We start from the raw sequence: 19,416 nt of genomic DNA on the forward strand, positions 1-19,416 counted from the left end.
TGGATAATCCTGTTTTTCCTACTCCATTACGCATAAAACGCCAAAAATTTGATATATCTTTATTTATATTTTTTGCCCGATTAAAATAAGTCCTCTACATTCCGGTTGTGATGAAGGACTGAGGAGTAAAACGGTGAAAACTGTCCAAATTTAATGTGATTTTTGTTCACGATTACAAGACTTTCTCTATACTTCGTGTATACGAGAAAGTAAAAAGTGGTATATTCGTTGATTGTTACAACTGACACACGAAACATTGAATTCTGTTACGATTTGAAGCAAACTTACCATCTGTAAAATAACTATCGTCCATGTTTCCTGCATGCCTTCTCTGTAATAAATTAAACGTAAGTTATACAATACTAAATAGCAGCATCTTAATAATTGTAAAGTTTTATTCATAACAGTCAAAGGTTTTGCATGGTAGCAAATATATTTGACTTACTTATTGGAGTAGTTGTGGTAGCAGTTGTTGTGGTAGTAGTTGTAGTTGGTGTACTTCGTGTGGTAATCGTAGGTATAGTTAATGCTGAAGTTAAATACAAAAAATATTCTCTTAACAGACACGGCATATACATATGTTCAGATCAGGTCTAAAATATAATCAAAGGAAGCATCGAATGGTGATTTATTTTTTAATTAAATCATAATACTTGTTGCTTGCACCACTGAAATAGCATTATGGATAAATAAGGGGTGGGTTGATCCAGGTACGTACGGCTATGATCGGTGAAAAATAATGTACATTTTCAACCTCAGTTTCAGACTTTTCATCAGAAAATACAAATAAAACCTTTTACCGACAACATATTTTTCCTAACTATGCACTAAAAATGAGAAAATAAATTTTTGATTTTCTTAAAATGTATAACTATTGTACATAAATATTTAATAATAGATTTAGCGGTTCTCGTGTTTACAGACATACACACATACACACATGCATAAATACACATACACAGACATACGGACAAAATTGCAAAACTATGAATTTCCGGCTCAGGGAAGTGTAAAACGTCGAGATTTGTGAAAAACTCGATTTCGATTTTTAGTACGATTACAATATTTGTATAATTCGTACACGAGAAGGTAAAAACGAGGAAGCAAGTTAAATAAAATCTTGTACAACCGAACGAAATAATGTATATGTCAATGTTTTTCTTACGTATATAATGTGCGTATTCTCCTTAGAATATTACGTGTATTTATAATTTTATGTTGCCAGATTATTTGTCTGTTGATGTGTGTGATTGAATAATATTATTTTTCTAATAATATTATATTTTCATAATAAAAACCCATTAATCTTTCAAAACATTCTACTAACATGTTGTGCATCGAACGTAGTTAGTTGTAACGCCGTTTGATTCACTGTCGAACATTTTAAGTTGATACACACATGGGCTGGTGCGATAGTCGTAGGTCACACATACGCCGGCAGGAAACTTTTTTATGCAGTTGTCGCTACAAGCCTGAAAATATTTGAACGAAGAAAGTCAGTTAAAGTTAAACATCTCATATTTCATTGTATGTTAAATAAAATCATTTAAATGTTTAGGAAGAAATCTTTCAAAAGTTTGCTAAATCCTATTTAATTGTCGGAAATGTTAAGGGTTTGAACAAAGGAATTTAAATAAAACAGACATAACAATTTATATCAGCTTATTTTTCATGTATAATACGTGTACCACATTGTGAATTTTTTTTTTCATTTATACATGTTAGCTAATGAATAAGTTAGATCAGTTATACAAAGAAAATGAAATAGGAATCCAAACTGCTTCAACAAAATTTTTTTTTTACAAAACTTTCATAACCAAACGTTTAATTATTATCGGATAAACAATTTGCATGTTGCTTTCGAAAGAAACAATTTGATGAATGACTTGTACAAGGCTATGGATAAGGACAATACAGAAACCATGCACATGCTATGTAACATAGATTTTGTATGTATTTTGTTTCTTATTCACATCTGAATCATACTGTTAAAGAGTGATGTCTTTAAGTGTTTTGTTTTTATGTACCCTTACACTTTCTTTTACCTCTGATCTAACGCTTGCAATAGCATGAACTTAAACCACAGCTGTCACCATAGGTTTAAATATTTACCCTCACTCATACATCTCCTAGAATGTATCTTTAGGTTAGTGTTAATATTAGGTATATAATCATTTTGAATGGTAGTAGGTAATATCCCATCATATAGTTTGGTCTCGATATTTGATTCGATGGTTGGCCTTAATTGTGACGGTAAAATTATTAAGCTTTCATATTGGTCCTAACTTTAGCTTTATCCCTATCATATTCCCCAACCCTAAACCAGGTAGCCTATTTCAAATGATCCACCAGCTTGAACTACAAATGTGGATCAGGTGCACTGTCAGCTCAATTTTTTAAACTGCTAACGTGATACTTACAGATTAAGGGGAGAGAAACCTGAAATTCGGTCTCTTACAACTTTTTACCTACAGAGCTGCGTTCCTTGTAAGGGCTAATCTGTCGGAAGTTGCTTCCCGAATATTGGGAAAACGCAATCAGTCCTGGACATTAATTAACAATTGAATGCTATTCGAGAGAAAGCTACAAATGTTAATGTAAATTCAATTTACCCAATTAGTCGGCAGTATGTAGGTCCAATCGCCAGGTGAAACTGAAAAGCAGAAAATATATAGTGTGTCGATAATGGAAACAATATATATATATATATATATATATATATATATATATATAAATATATATATATATATATATATATATATATATATATATATATATATATATATATATATATATATTATATTATATATATATATATATATATATATATATATATTATATATATATATATTATATATATATATATATTGACTTTTAATTTTGTGTCATATTTGTAAACATTTTCTGCCCAGAGTCTTAGAGAATTGTCAAACTTTAACAGTAATATTCATGAGTGTCTTGGAAAGTTTGGATTAAAAGAGAAAAATAAGACAATATATTTTGTAGACGTGTAAAATTGGTGACCAATTTATCACCATTCTCCAACATAATATATATATATATATATATATATATATATATATATATATATATATATATATATATATATATATATATATATAATATTATATTTATATATATATATATATATATATATATATATATATATATATATATATATATATATATATATATATATATATATATATATATATATATATATATATATATATATATATATATATATATATATATATATATATATATATATATATATATATATATATATATCGGAGTTAGTGAGCGAAGAGCTTTAAGTTTTAATTGGACTTAATACATTCATAGATTCAGTGCACTAATTCATTTATAAAATGTATTCCATGCATATTAAAAATTCGTCAATTACCTAATTTTTTCTTGCAAATGTAAGGATACATTTCCTCACAATTCCTATCGTCCCAAAGGCCTGAGTTAGCTTTCATTACTGCACATTCGGAACCACCGTTTCCATAACTTGGTTGTCCTAAAACATGGGGACGTATTGTGTTTGATTGAAATTGCATGTATAATACATATGCGTTCATCACATTTTAAAATCACAATTTAATCAAGAAGGATATGATTATTATTTAGTCTCGCATATATTTAAAGCAATATAATGTTTACAAATAAAATCTGCACATAAACATTGATATATCTTTACCATAAAGATAGAATAGACTATGTTTCAATGATGTGAAATTATAAATGACAATAAGAACGTTAAATATCGACAACAAAAGCCACACGTTGTCTTATTAAAACATTTGGGTCTGTTTTAGAGACCTCCTATTTCATAATTTAGTATGACGCCTAAGTTTTACATTTTTTAAAAATAATAGAACTTTTAGTAATTATAGACTAATATTTCTATAAATATCAATTCATTAACAAAAATTTCTAATCCTTAAAAAACGTTTTTAATGAAATGTAATGAATATAAAGCTGTATAAAAATAATTACTTTAAAAAAGTGTTAATTATTTAAAGAACGGGAAAAATTAAAGAAATAATATATTATTCTTTTCAATTCTATTTGTAAGTTCATGCTAACTTTCTATGACATGTCATTTGCCGTCCCATTTATTGTTACGCGTATAGTTTAAATGTTAAGACGATTATTATTATTTTTGATAAGTTGATAAAGTTTTATATTGGAATTATTAGTTTCCTCCTATAGATCAAGACATGTATCTTTAATTAGCCCACAATTTTTACCTGCATCCCAGTAGGTGTCTTCTATACAAATAAAGGCGTTCCATCTCCAGGTACCCTCACCGTCGTCCATATCGGTCAGACCGAGCCACACATCTTTTGTTTGTGTCTTGATCAGTCCTTTAATTAAAATAGAGAAAATAAGTTGAACGATGCTCACAGTAACCATAATAAAATATTCTAATAGAAACTTATAATATCGAACTGCTTCGTCTTATTTTGGTGATAGCTTAATTGGTTTATTTATTCCTAACAATTCAGGGTTCATAAATTTGAATATTTATGTGATTCTTTGAGATGAGCACATGTGCAATACTCGCAGTATTTTTATACAGAGTTTCTTCCAGGCATCTCTTCGAGGGGGGGGGGGGGGCGAAACCCGAAAAAATTCTACCGCCCCCCCCCCCCCCCCGAACGAAATGAAATTTATATAGTTTATATAGAAAATATGTACTTTTAACAGTGTCCCCCCCCCCCCCCAAAGAAAGTCTTCCGCCCCCGCCCCCCTCGAAAATTTCAAATTTCAAGTTCCCCCCCCCCCCCCCCCACCGGAGAAAAAAATCTTGAAGAAACACTGTTTTTATAGTAGCTACTACACGCAGTTACCCGTTGGGAATCTGACTGTTATTGGTAATATGGTAATACACACACAAAAACATTATTCTTTTACCGAACTTAATCCGTATGTATTTCTTAGTTGTCCTACATTAGATAGTCTTATTACCATATGTAAAGTCTTGCTCCTCCTGATCCAAAACATGGGTCATTATTCCCGACATGTCGTAACATGCTTCAAATGCATCGTTGTAGCTTTTAGCCGTTTGGGCAAAATAGTAGCAGAAGTTTGTGTTTGGTCCCTTGACCCAACCAGGCCCACAATCTGCAATGGTAGGATTATTTTCATCGAAACATTTTTATGTGCTAAACTTGTGAAAAGAATCACATCTTTTTCTTTAAATTGAGGCAATGAGGTAGTGTAAAATATATTTACCTTGTGAATACGCTATACCCAAAAGTAACATAAGTGCTGCATATAACTTCATCATGATAAACAGCAACTTTGTTTTCTGTAAATTGTTTTAGAGATTGAAAGACTCGTAAATGTGTGTTTATTGATTATAAAAATCGAAAAAAAGAAAGTTTGAAATAAATAACATTTTTAAGGAAACATCCTCTCCTAAAAAGAGGGAATAAATACATGTTTAAAACACTAGATCCACATTTCATTTTTTTTAAATTTAAATTTTAGATTCATCAGGTTTTACAAAACTTATAGAATCTCTGGTTGATGAAGAGAACTAAAAAGTGTATGAGTAGATAATATGTAAGAGTGAGCGTTAGCTTGCACGTGTACTCGTGAGTGGACGTTGACGTGTAGGCCTATGTAGGTGTGTACGATGGCATGAGAGTGGACATAATGGACGCAAGCGAAAATACAATGCAAATCTCTTGATGAATCCATGCCTTAGGTAGGAACGATTATTATAGACTCCCAGGGGTCGACGTGGTCGAGTCGGTAAAGCTCATGGTTGCTAAACCGAAAAGTCTCGAGTTCGAACCCTCGGGCAGATGAGGCTCGTTAGCTGGGGACAGCCACTCTTCTAGGAGAGACAACTCCAAAAATTAAACAACTGTTGTCTTGTAGTTTGTTCTTGGTTGGACAAAGGCTATGGAAGCAAATCCAAAAAGAAAAGCAGGCTGAAATCGGAGTCAATGGCCTCAATGGCGCATAACCAGTTGACACGTAACGCTTAATTGTGTTGGAGGCGTGGTCGAGTCGGCAAAAAGTTCATGGTTGATAAATTCGAACAAGGTCTCGAGTTTAAACCCACTGGCAGATAAATCTCGATCCCCTTCAACACAAATAATTAAGAACGAAGAAGAAGAGAAGAAGAAGTAGACTCCCACAGATCTCATACACATATCTCATACATAGATAAACTACAAAGATGAAGACGTCCGTGAAAGAGTCAGTAGCGTTACTGGTCGTTTTGATAACTTTGTCATTATAGTCAAGTCTAAAAATTTAGATCGTATGGACATGTGAAAAGATAGAATCAAAGATTAGTGAGAAGATACTCCTTGACACAGAGCAATATCATTTTTATCATCGTTACTGGGTGGTTATCGTGGATTATAGGACGCAACGACACATTTCCTTCGTACAAGGTTTTGAGCAATTTCTCACGGTTGTGTCAAAGACTTTCCGGCTGCTTCTCCTTCACGGACAGCTGATCTTTAAAATAAGCTGTCCGAATATAATTATTAACATGCAGTCCATACAACATTTAGAGAGCCCAATAATCCGATCATATATATATATATATATATATATATATATATATATATATATATATATATATATATATATATATATATATATATATATATATATAATTTAAAATTACATTACCAACTTTTAAATTTGGTACAAAGTTTCCATGATTTTAATTCTTTTTTTAAATATCAGAACAGTGATTGAACTATATTTATCATAATTAATATGCAATAAATAACCGACATCGTTACGTTAAAAAGGAAAATAAAACACTACAAAAGATATAGGCCTACTATGAAAAATTATCCAATATTTAACCAGCTTCTATTGGCCTATTCTATTCTATAGTAAGGCCGAATCGTGTGTGCAACATACAGTCACTTCGTTTTTCTAATTCTTCGTTCTTAATGGGTAATGCGCCATTTTAGGCCATTGGCAGCACTTGTTTGATTTTGGTGTTGTCTCTCCCGGAAGAGTTGCTGTCACCTGCTATCGAGCCACATCTGTTCGAAGGTACAAACTAGAGACTTTTCCATTTAGCAACCATGAGCTTTACCGACTTGACCACGCGGACACGAATATACAGTCGATCAACAAAATAAAATGATATACTATTAATAATAATAACTTTTTTAAAATCTGAAAATGAAGGTACTAAACTATAAACATATTAGGCTTACCAAAGAAGAATGAAGAACTTGATTCACACTGCGATCGGTAGCCTTTACCAATCTGTGCACTAATTTATTAATCAATAAACAACTATTTTCTGTATCGTTTTAAACCTACGTGTTATATATAACAAACTGTGACTCACTAACATAATGTCGTGAAGCTTAACCTGCTGTTTCATAATGTATCGATTCCAACCCAAGTCAATGATGTTAAGTATAAATAATTAATTTTTGCGGAAAGTTCATATTTTGTTTCCATGTTACAATATAAGTAAGCGAATATGAAAGCAATTACGAAAGAGGAAGAGGGTTATTTTACATTTCGTATGCCTCATCATCATTTTTTTCCCGTTCGTGCTCAAAACAGATGGAGCAAATTAGGTAGACTGCATCTATTTCAAAGACCTCGACATCTGAAGGGATAGTGTTGGCAGCATTATAACCAGGCGCATTTACTTTCCTTAACTTGAGTTGGGTACCCATCGGAGATGGGTGGACTCAGGGACGTTTTACTGACTTGAACCCGTATTCGAACTCCAGAATTTCGTGTTAACAGGCTGGGTCTAAACAGCTACCCTCACGCCCCCATCTTATACCTCACTCCAGCTACAATTTTCTAGTTTTCTGTAGATTTCATTTGATCCTAAATGAATAGATAAGCATCCAATTTTTATTTCAGGGAACCCTCGGGTGGAAGGGGGGGGGAGATTACAAAATATTCAAGCTCCTCTCTTTCGAACGAAGAAGATAAATAGATAGCTTATTTAGAAAATATATTTTTCCGCAAGCTCCCCCCCCCCCTTCTCCGGATATTGCAGGGGCCCTATTGAGATTTACATCTCCCTCCCCCCCCCCCCCCCCCCGCCCGTCCGTCCGTCCGTCTACGGAGAAAAATGCCTGAATGAAATTCTTCTTCCATCCACGTCAAAAAATTATAGTCCAACTCACCAACTTATTCTGTTTTTTTTCACAATCCCCTCCCACCCCCCTAATATGAAGGTATAACGGGGAGAGAATTTATAAACCATGAATAACAAAGTGGTGAGTTGGGCCACTTCATTTCTGTACATGTAATATGCGTAGATATGCAACTTCAATTCTATCATTCTTTTGAACTATTGTCCACACAATCTATTCTACGATCTGCATCTATAGATGAGTCTCCCGCACAAAGACCCACGTAAACACCTGTCTCACATAGCTGCATCATGTCAGACTAACCTAGCAATGTTGCGCTAGACATATAATGGTTTATTAAGCAGCTACAACAAAGAGATCTTGTAATAAAACAAAAATAAATTTTAAACGTTAATGTGCATTCCTGGCTGGGTTTAATATTGGATATTTAAATATAAGAGAAATATTTGTACAAAATACCCACTCCCCCAACCACCGGCCACACACAAACACACACACACACACAAACACACAGACAGAAACAGACACAAACACACAGACACAGAAACACACACACAGACTGACACAGACACAAACACAGACACACACACACAGACATACACAGACACACACAGATACACACATAGATACACACACAGACATACACACACAGACACACACAGACACATACACAGACACAAACACAGACCGACACACACACACAAACACAGACACACACAGACATACACAGACACACACACACAGATACACACACAGACACACACACAAACACAGACACACACACACAGATACACACACAGACACACACACAGATACAGACACAAACACGCACACATACACAATGTAAGCCAAGTGAACGACCGCTTACCAGGCACAGTGTGCGCAGACTAACATTATCCACTATCGATTGCTAAATGTATTGTTTAAAAAAATGTGTAAGAAACCCAAAACTCAGTTGCAAGACTCGCCTTAATTTCTTCTGATTTTACCCAAATAGTACCAAGTTCTTTTAATGTAACTATGCCTTCTTTGAAACGGAAAAAAAATAATCATCTTACGGTCATGTGTTCTATACTCTACACACTAAACATAGCACGTTTCTGCTGTTGATTATTATTAATTAAGATTATTTATCCAAACAAGGCTAGATTAACTCTACTAAATCCGATTGTCCATTTAAAAAAATAGAAATGATATTGTTATTCATATATAAAATCCCGCTATGCTATTACCAATAGGAATAATAAGAATGCATTCCAAGTTCTACAGAAACACAATAAATTATTGTCACAAAAAATGAATATTAATGAAACGGCTGTTTTTAAAACCGGAAAGACAGATTAACGAAAATGCATGCTCATCACTTTTACTTCAGTAACTCCCGTTTGTTCTTTATTAATTCTTTAAACATTTTACTATTTTATCTGTTTTTAATAATATAATGGGTCATTTGATATATTATTCGAATTTATGCTGAATCTAAACAAAATCCTCAGTCATCTGGCTCTGGTAGAGACCCCCTAATCAAATCTGATCTGAGATATGTTGTTTGTGATTTTTTTAACACACAGTGTAACCTCATTAAAGTTATATGGCGATTCATTAGTCGCTTTGAGACACCGAATCAATTACAAAGCTGTAATGCCCCCCTCCCAAAGTGTCCGAACAAATTATAAACCGTGGCAGCATTCTAAGTTGGATTTGCTAGGACAACGATTTAAATGGTCATTGAACAAATCATTATTAAAGGATTATCGTTGATTATGCATACACAGAGGCAAAAGTTATATCAATTATGTTATGAGCGTTAACTCTTCAATTTAGAAATGATAAGCGTTTTGCTAGTACAGACTGTATCTGAATCGACAGGGGGGTGGGGATTAGGGGCAACACATGCTCATTATCAACATAACTATCTGTTTAATGTTTGAATTTTACTCACAGAAAACATACGTGCATAGACTAGAATCGGCCTAACAAGAACGCATCTTATAAAACAACCCTAGAATGTCATTTTCTGGAAGAAAAACAACTTTAAAAAAACAAACGTAAAACATAGTACCAAGAAATAAAGCGAGGGTTATCTCCCCTTAACTTTCACATACGTTATTTTTCACACACAAAAATCGCGTAATTAGAATTTCGCATTTAATTAGCGTAAGGGTAGAGTGTGTTTATGTGCGAAAAGTTATTGCTTTATTAAAATCTTCTGATTGAATTTTTAACAAAATTTGTTGAACATCTAATTCAGTCACATTTTATGTCAAAATGCTTTATTATAAAGTCTTGATTGAAATTTAAAAGGAATTGGTCAATATTTACATCGCAAGTTTTCGCCTATGACAGACGATAGTCAGAGAAATAATGTAAGATATATTTTTATTGCTTTTAATAAATCGAAAAAAATAAAAACAGTGTAAATTAATACTCGTGCTCACTCACAATTACACAAAATTTAAAAAAAAAAGACAAACAGCATTTAAAGATATATGATTTTGTTTGAAATTTCGTCCTGAACCGGTGCTCATTATTTTGGTATTTTAAAATTTATAAATAAATTACCACTTTAAATATTTTAGGTCACTAAAAGTTGACCTAGTCTAAATATTAATCAAAGTATTGTATTCCCACGGAATTGAATTAAGTACCATTTCCGATTATTTGAAATCGTTCAAAAGTTGATTAAAACTCTCCGCGTGCATGCTATATGTGAAATCTACATCAAGTTATTTTGGCAGTATTCAAGTTAATGGCTTCTGCTAAAACAGAAGAAGAGTTTTATCAATTTTGGTTATGGGCAGTTGCTGAAAAACTGATACACAGTTACAAATTTAATATTATTTGTAGATATGATATTTTGTCACCATAAATGAAATGGTAGTAAAGCTACCGTGTTAATCAGACGACACACACACACAGAGAGACACACAAACAGACACACACATACATAGAAATACGACATACAGACAAAACTGCAAAACTAATTTTACCGTCTCAGGGCGGTGAAAATAGGTGTTAAATATCTCAATTTTGATTATTCTTTTGTTTTTGCACGATTAAAATTTTAATTTCTATAGTGCCTACTCAGAATACGAAAAGGTAGAATTGTGTGCAATGAAATAGTTTGTCTTACCTTGAAATTAGAGCAACCTCTAAGCACCTAAACTGTGTAGAGTGATCAGTCCAAGCAATCAACATATGCCTTGTCTGATGGCCTTATGTCACAACCAAGCCTGTTATCAAACTCACACTCATCTCGCCCGTACACTTCAGTGCCCAGGTCGACGACGTTGTTCGAGTCTTTAACACAAAGTGTGTTTTGTTACTATGATAATATGGTATCAGTTGCCTTGTGTTATGATCTTTTTTGTTTCAGCAGCCCGTGGACATATGTGTCTTTATGAGTATCTATGTTGGCGTGCGGGTGTGTGTATGTGTGTTTACGTGTACATTTGCCTCTGAGTATGTATTCACCAGATAAAAACACTTGGCGATTTCAGCGTTATATACGTTTAGCAAGTTGAAAGTATAACATTTACAACAAATTCACAGATAATCAACGGGTATTTTCAACACACCCAATGGTTCTAATCCAGTGTTTTTACTTTGACTTAACTTAGTGGCATATTGTGTTATTCCTATTAGAACTAACTTCCACCAATAGTAACAGTAGTTGAAAAAATACATTTAACAAAAAACAATAAAATAAGTTGTTTTTTTTCTTAAATTCAACTTGATTTTAAACGTAATTATTAAAGCTAATGAATCTGTTTGGGCAATTAGGTGTTTTGTTGATATATAAATATATATGAATATTCGTATATTGTGTTTTTGATGTCGTAGTAGTACTCTTATGTTAAATTTGATTAGTGAAAGTTAAACCTAAGCAACCCTACCCTCATGCTGCAAGCGTCCCTATGGTCAAAGCTCCGCTGTGGTCAAACCCCCTACGGTCAAACCCCCTATGGTCAAAGCACCTGTGGTCAGTTTTGACCCATTTGAAGATTTTTTCCGGATATGGCGAGATTTTTCTGACACCCTTATGTATTCTTCTATTACTTCACAAAATATCAAGGGAGATAGTTCGACAAAAGTTTTTTTTCGTAATATAGCTCACATAATCTGATTTTCAATCGCAGTCACTTTTTAGCCCTCGTTGAGAGCTTTGAGTCAGACTGACAGTTTTTCCGTATTGCATGACCATTTATCTATGAGCATGCGAAAAATAAGCCTGATGTACGGAGGGTAAGTACCCTAAAATCGTTATTGAAATTACCCTCTGTTTTTCACATAAAATACAAAGATTATATAGGGAAATAAGACAGATCAGTTTTGACCCATTACCAGAAATTTCCCGGATGTACCGAGTTTTTGCTAACACCCCTCGGTGTTTTTCTACCACCTGAAAATATGTCAAGGGGGGTCGTTCGGCAAAAGTGTTTTTGTAATATAGCTCATATAAAGAGAATTTCACTCGTGGTCACTTTTTAACCCTCGTCGAGGGCTTTTAGTCTGACCAACGGTTTTCCCGAACGGCCTGGCCAATTCCCAGGGGGCATGAAAAAATTAGCCAGATGTACAGACGGTAAGCGTCCCGTAATCTTTGTTGAATTTACCCTCTCTTTTTCAATATAAAACCAAAGTTTATACAAGGAAATACGACTGGTCAGATTTGATCAAATTTTCAGGTTTTTTCCGGACTTGCCGAGTTTTTTCTGACACCCCTAGATGTTCTCTTACCACCTCACAAAATATCAAGGGGGGGGGGGGGGGGGTCGTTCGGCTAAAGTTTTTTTTCGTAATATAGCCAATATAAGGCGCCGATCAGTCTAAGTCAGTTTTGACCCTCTCCGTGGACTTTGCGGCCAACCGGCACCGGCCTTCGTGTTTTTTCGCCCCAAGGCAGCATCCTGCCAAATTCGAAGCGTCTGCGGCGACGGGAAGTGCACTATCGAACACCTGACAACTGCTTTATATAATATATAGATATAGATATGTTATGGATTATACTACATATGCAATTAAATCGAATTTAGAATTTTATAAGAAAAGACGATGTTTCAATTTAAATAATAAATTATAACTCTTCTTCAGTCAACTTTAAATAAACGACATTTTTATTACAAGACAAGTTTAAAGAAAACACTATTAAAAAATAGCTTTTTGAAGAAAACTTTATTGAAGAAACTTTTATTCAGGAAAACTTTATCGAAGAAAACTTTTTTGAAAAAAAAAAAATCGAAATATAGAACATCTTATTATTAAAAATATGCATTTAATACCAAACATTTGCGGGAATTCAGAAAAATAGTTGAAATGAAATAGTAATAATTAATTTTTAGTTTTCCCTATTTTTCAATAATCGAAAATTTATAAGTAAAAATAAATGCTAAAACTAAGTTTTATAGTTCTTCTTTTGTAGTTTTTTAACAATGCAATGAAGGACAGTCAATTGCAATCACCTTTACACCGGAACACTTCAGTGACGGTTTGATCAGCTGGGAGTATCCTACATCCAGTTTCTGAAGCTGTAAACATGAATGAAAACAGTTGAGTAAACGAAATTATTACTCAATCACACTATTAAGCAATATATTACAAAATTTTCATAAAAATCATTCATATGCGATTAATATGACAACGGCTTTAAATCAGTGTTTATTCAGAACCATATGTCTCTTGTCTTAAAGGGAAAAGATGTTGATGGAAACGATGATAATGCTATCAATGATTTTGATTATTATTATTATGGTGATGATATTTGTGGTTATGTTGATGTTAATGTTGATGATACTGATGTCGATGTCGATGATAATGATTATGATCAGGATGATGATGAACATGACGATGGTGGTAGTGGTGGTGGTTATAATGATGATAAGTCTTCATTACATTCAGTAATTAATATCTAATGGACATTTTATTATTAGATAGAAGATGAGTTCAAGAAAGTTATGAAAATATAATGGCATTTGATATAAAAGTGGCTCGAGTGTAGAAGGAATCTCCATTTTGAAAAACATTTATCGTAAACACCATACCAACGTTTTAATTCATCTTATCAACAGCAAAAAATTAATTAAAACTAGTATTTTCTATGTTATTTCATTTTAAATTGAGACAATTTAAACATATTAAATCTCTAAATTTAAAATTAATGTAACATACTGTCGGTGTAAAGACTTCTTTATTGTCGTCTCCTGCAATGCCTCCCTGAAAAAAAAATAGATTTTGTCGAATCAAATCAAACAATTATCAACGTATCAGACGTATTTATGAACATTATATGTTCACGACTTAACAACGTTAAGCAAAAATATAGTTTCTGACAACTTAATACTCACTCCTCCTTGTTGTTGGAGAATCTGTTGCTGCAGTTGTTGTCTCGGCGATTGTGGTTGTAGTTGATGGTCCATCTGTGGTAGCTACTTCAGGTAGTTCTGACATTAAAGAGTTTTTATTTTTAATAACGAGACTTTTAAAATATTGTGCGTGAGAATGTTGACCACAAAATCTGTCTCGCACTAATATACGCAAGCGTAGGTATCTAACACGTCTAAAACAGTTTGTCCAGGCATCTCTGGGGTGGGGGGGGGGAACAGAGCCCCCCTAAAAAAAGTCTACCACCCCCCACCCCCCTCCCCTCGAACGAGATGGATTTTATATAGTAAACATACACTTTTACTTGTGACCACCACCCCCCAAAATGTTGACCGCCCCCCCCCCCCCGAAAAATTCGAGTGCCCCCCCCCCCTGGAGAAAAAAGTCTGGAAGAAACACTGGTCTAAAATGAAATAGAATTATTATAAAAATGTTCCTTGTTTTAATGATTTTTAACAGCTTTTATTTAATTTGCTTCCTCGTCAGTCTGTCTGTCTGTCTGTCTAGATCGAAACGGCCGTGTGAAATTGCAGGCACTTCTAACTAACAGATACGGTTCGCAATTGGTATGTGGGTCATGACATAAGGACAATGCATTGTGACATTCAATTTGACTTAATTGGTCGCCTAATTAATGTTTTATGAATTAATTAAAATTTGGACCGAATTAGTAGGCAGTCTATCCACACGCGTCATAACTATTCCAACTTTGAATCACTCACAAGAAGATGAACATTTTGATAGCAAACATCTAGCTGCACTACCTAAACTCTGGAACTTTCTAAACAGGACTCCTCTTTATTCTCAAACTATAGAAATACACTGCATTTTTCTGACGTATATAGTGGGAAACCAGTAGATTTTCTCCTTATATTGTTGTCAGTGGCGTTATTAATTTGTTTTTGCCAGATATTTCTGCAGCATTAGTCTTAACCTTTGCTGTGACATTCTATAACGTAACTAAACACTAGCAACGGAAACTGGTTTAGAACACATATAACACAATCATAACCATCTTTTCCTGCCCAAGAGATATGAGGCTGATGAAGTAGAGTTCATCCTTTAGCTACTGACGGTACTTATACGAATTTTAAAAATTATTGATGTAATTAATAGTATTATCTCCCCTGAGTCGCCGGTAGTTGGAGGGATCGATGTTTTTTTTTAACATTTCTGGTGTGGCGCCAATTTCAATGTCTTGCTGTATCGGTTGTTGACAGTTGTTCTGTACATTTCTCACACACGTTCCTGAATTCTCTTTGTTCTACCTTATTTTCAAGTTTTCAACCCCAAATATTTTTATTGGCACCTTCAATAGTCAGGTAAACGTGTTTAACCTCTAGTTATACAATTTTAATCAAATTGTCTTTGTATTAGATCGATGTTTACCAGTAGACTTATAAGTACCGTCAGGGCACACGGTCATTTTTTTGGATTTTTAGAAAATGGCAGATTTTTTTATGTGGAGTTACATAAATATTGTCTTGATAATTAATTATCGAAATGTACTCAAAAAAATGATATTTACACATTTATAAGAAGGTTAGCATATGGTTTACCTAAGAAATATTGTAATTACATGTTAATTTCTAGTAGTAAAAAAATAACAAGAATAAAGGTATCATTTGCAGGCTCGTTTACAAGGTTTAGTATACTTCATTTGTATACCAAAGCCTAATTCTAGTTGTAAGATTTAATTTGTTAGTTATATTTACCGCAATAAACTGTCTTGCCTACAACAACTAGCATTTACGTAATGTATACCTGTAGACTAGTAATAGTCTATACTTCTGCATATAGTATAGATCTATAAGGTAAATTTTAATCAGTAAACTGAAAAGAGTAGGCCACTACGCTATCCTAAACACATTGAGCTTACTTCTATTTATGAACTTTACACGTGTAGTCTAGACTTGTTATACCATTCTAGTAGGCTACAATATACTAGCATTACTAGTAGTTGCGTGCTGAATGACCAGGCTTTTGTTTGTTTATGCGGCTCATGGTACTAGTTATTGGAAGCTTCCAGCAAAAGCATGTTCATTCCGGCAACCGTTGCTACACCAGAAAGACCACAGACAAGATTGAGGGAGCATGATATGTCGGTAACATTTGCTGTGTTTGAGGTCTAAGATGTGTTCCGATAGAGAATCCAGTAAAAATCGTACTCAAAATATACTTTTGTTCGGTATTTATGTGTGAAAATTACAAAAAGTGATTGCTATAATGATTGCCATGATATTAGTTAATAAATTGTATCGTTTGTTCGTGTTTTGTAAAAAATAAAATTGAAAAAAATGTCCTACATTCCTGACGGTACTTATAAGTACCAATATATGTTTGGGCCATTAAAAATGTATGAAACGAAATTTCCTTCGACATATGCTTTGAATGTGCCAGAAGCAATATAGTAACACATTGTTTGAGTAAAAATTTCATTCAGAACATAATTCCGTAAATAAAGGGTTAACCGTTTTTTTAGGGTGAAAATCTGAAGACAACATTATGACACTAGTTTGCAAAGTATTATTATATCAAAAACAAAATCGATGCATTTGTATGGTGAACAGATGCAGCTGTGTGTGTAAGAGGAGTGGAGTGTGTAAAAGTAATGTGTGTGGACGTTTATGTAGGAGTAGTGTGTGTCGGATTACTGTGTGTTGGGGATTTGTGTGTATGAGTATTGTGTGAAAAAGTATATTAATAAAGTGTGTTAATATTTTGTTGGTGTTAACAGTGATACATGTATGTGTAATCCGTAATGTCTCCAGTTCGAACAGCTTGGCAGATTAGACTGGGGACATCAACGCATCTAGGAGAGTTGAGTCCCCTTCCGCAAATGGATTACCAAGGTTTTCTTTAGGCATCTTCTCGTAAATGCCTTTTACCTTGGGTAACCAAGGCGATAGGATGCGTGGTACATGTGCTACATCGGACTCTTCTTAACTTGCCTTAATGGCCATTGCTAAATTACCCAATAGTCTATTACAGTGGCGTCGCTAGGTTGGGTGTCAACCGATGCGGCAACTCATGATGTCACTCCGTCCCCTTTTAGGGATCGTCATTATGTACTGAAACTACTTTTTATCTCTAATTAACCATTCATTGAACTGGCAAAAATCATTTATTCTACATATCTTGCATTTTTTTTTAGTCTTGGTGTCACCCCTCTATATGGTGTTACCCGGTGCGGTCCGCACCCCCGGCCTCCGCCTCGCGACGCCTCTGGTCTATTACAGCCATTTATTTATATATGGATGTTGTGATTCGTTATTTTAAGCATGGGGAAGTAAGTATAGAGTCACGTTCTTTGTTGTGCAGTATTTTTTGTGGAGGGTTGTTAGCTGAGCGCCGAATACACACAGGATAAGTAAAAATAATTTTATTGCGATGAAATCTGTCGCAATGTACAAAATTATGACGCGTAATGAAGATATGGACGTTTGATGTTAAATTGTATTGCTGTGGAGTGCAAACTAGTTTGATCTAAGCTAGTGAGAGAATTTTTGGCTGGTCATTGATTATTCTTTGATATTAGAATTATAAATAAGCCCGACTAAGACTTTAAATTTGCAAAATATCCTGTCAAGACTAAGCAATGAAATACTAGAGTGTAACTAGAGGGTACATTGGTAGTGGAGTTCTCGCAGTTGTTGACAGTGGCATTAAAAATATGTTGTCTTCTACAATCAATTTTATGCTTCAGAAAATATTATATAAAAAATGTATTGAAAAACATTTTATTGAAGGAAACTTTATTAGGAAAACATTTTTTAATTAAAACGTTATTACATTAAGCCTAAATAAATAAATCTGTATTAAAACATACGAATTTTAAGAGAAATATGCGCTGAAACTTTCAGAACAATATTCAAATTGAAATAGTTACAACGGAAATTTAGTTTTTAAAAATACTCGTAAATTTTTGAGTAAAATGAATTTGCTAAAACTAAATAATAAAGTTCTTCTTTTACGTTTGTTTTTTCTGCTCAGATTACAAGGCTGGACAGGCAATTGCAATACATTTATACCGCGACATCTCTGTATTGACTTGGTCCATGCGGAGTTTCTTTCATACAATTTATCAGAAGCTGAAAATAGGAATTGAATCAGTTACATTTGAGTAAAATAAAGTATTATTTAATCACAATATTTTAAAGGAATATTACAGTTATATTGAAACATCTCGATAAGATTAATATGACATTTTTTTTGCATGAACACAAATGAAAACGGCAGCTAATTACTTCGGAAGAAGAATGACGGTTTTATTTAAGCACTACAGAAAGGGTTAACCGTTGCAACTAATTGTATTAACTCCTCTTTCGTTTAATAAAGCGTTACTTTGCTAAACGAGCTATAATAAATAAATGTTAATAATTATTTTTAAACCTTTAAAATGACAAAAATTCCTATTCGGTGTATAACCTGTAATTTTGTAACGTTGTTCATTTAATTCCTATTTAAGTATATATTTTCAATGTGTTAAACTATTCCAAAATCATTTGATAAGCTACATATTAATTTCATAGTTTTACTTATATTTAATTTCACCTGCCTACAGCTTGTCCCCCGTCAGGATGAAGACGGAGGGATAGCTTAAGTCAGCAACCCTATATTATAAAAAAAACACATTGCTACGGAAACTACAACCAGTAAAAACTAAATTTCAAATAGTTCAGATATTGATAAAGACTTCTAAAACTGTTAACATGATAAACTGGGATCCAGCACAATAATGTTGAACGTTAGAACGCTGTAGCGGTTAAACATTAGAAGTGACAGAGGTTACAGCTAGAGACAGGATGAAATGGCGCTAAATTGATGATGCCTCGTGCTCTAATTGGATTGGCGTTACGAGATGATGATGATATGCTTTTATATTTGATAACTATAGCAACATACGGTTTCA

General features: G+C 33.5%; 1 protein-coding gene and 1 long non-coding RNA gene across 2 annotated transcripts; both read right to left on the minus strand.

The window, feature by feature from the left end:
• Positions 1-288: 288 nt before the first annotated feature.
• Positions 289-2,653, minus strand: LOC131948371 (uncharacterized). Its single transcript, XR_009388000.1, has 4 exons — positions 2,613-2,653; positions 1,328-1,472; positions 446-529; positions 289-331 (listed from the first exon to the last, which is right to left on the minus strand). It is a non-coding gene; the product is annotated as an uncharacterized LOC131948371 (long non-coding RNA).
• Positions 2,654-3,398: 745 nt separating this feature from the next.
• LOC131948402 (low affinity immunoglobulin epsilon Fc receptor-like) lies at positions 3,399-7,286 on the minus strand. The gene is made up of 5 exons (XM_059310009.1): positions 7,212-7,286; positions 5,245-5,320; positions 4,978-5,133; positions 4,257-4,373; positions 3,399-3,523 (listed from the first exon to the last, which is right to left on the minus strand). Exons 2-5 carry the CDS (start codon positions 5,297-5,299, stop codon positions 3,399-3,401), a joined length of 453 nt encoding a protein of 150 aa, XP_059165992.1. The 5' UTR covers positions 5,300-5,320; positions 7,212-7,286.
• Between the last annotated feature and the right edge of the window lie 12,130 nt (positions 7,287-19,416).

Source organism: Physella acuta, unplaced genomic scaffold (genome assembly GCF_028476545.2).
Source record: "Physella acuta isolate Inbredline_101_S28 unplaced genomic scaffold, ASM2847654v3 ptg000642l, whole genome shotgun sequence".
In the NCBI taxonomy this organism is placed as follows: Eukaryota; Metazoa; Mollusca; class Gastropoda; family Physidae; genus Physella; species Physella acuta.

Excerpts from the sequence above, each read along its gene's own strand:
- LOC131948402 (XM_059310009.1), bottom strand. The coding sequence starts at position 5,299 with ATGATGAAGTTATATGCAGCACTTATGTTACTTTTGGGTATAGCGTAT. Across the intron at positions 5,134-5,244 it reads GGGTATAGCGTATTCACAAG|ATTGTGGGCCTGGTTGGGTC; the intron begins GTAAATATATTT and ends CTACCATTGCAG. Across the intron at positions 4,374-4,977 it reads GGAGCAAGACTTTACATATG|GACTGATCAAGACACAAACA; the intron begins GTAATAAGACTA and ends TTTTAATTAAAG.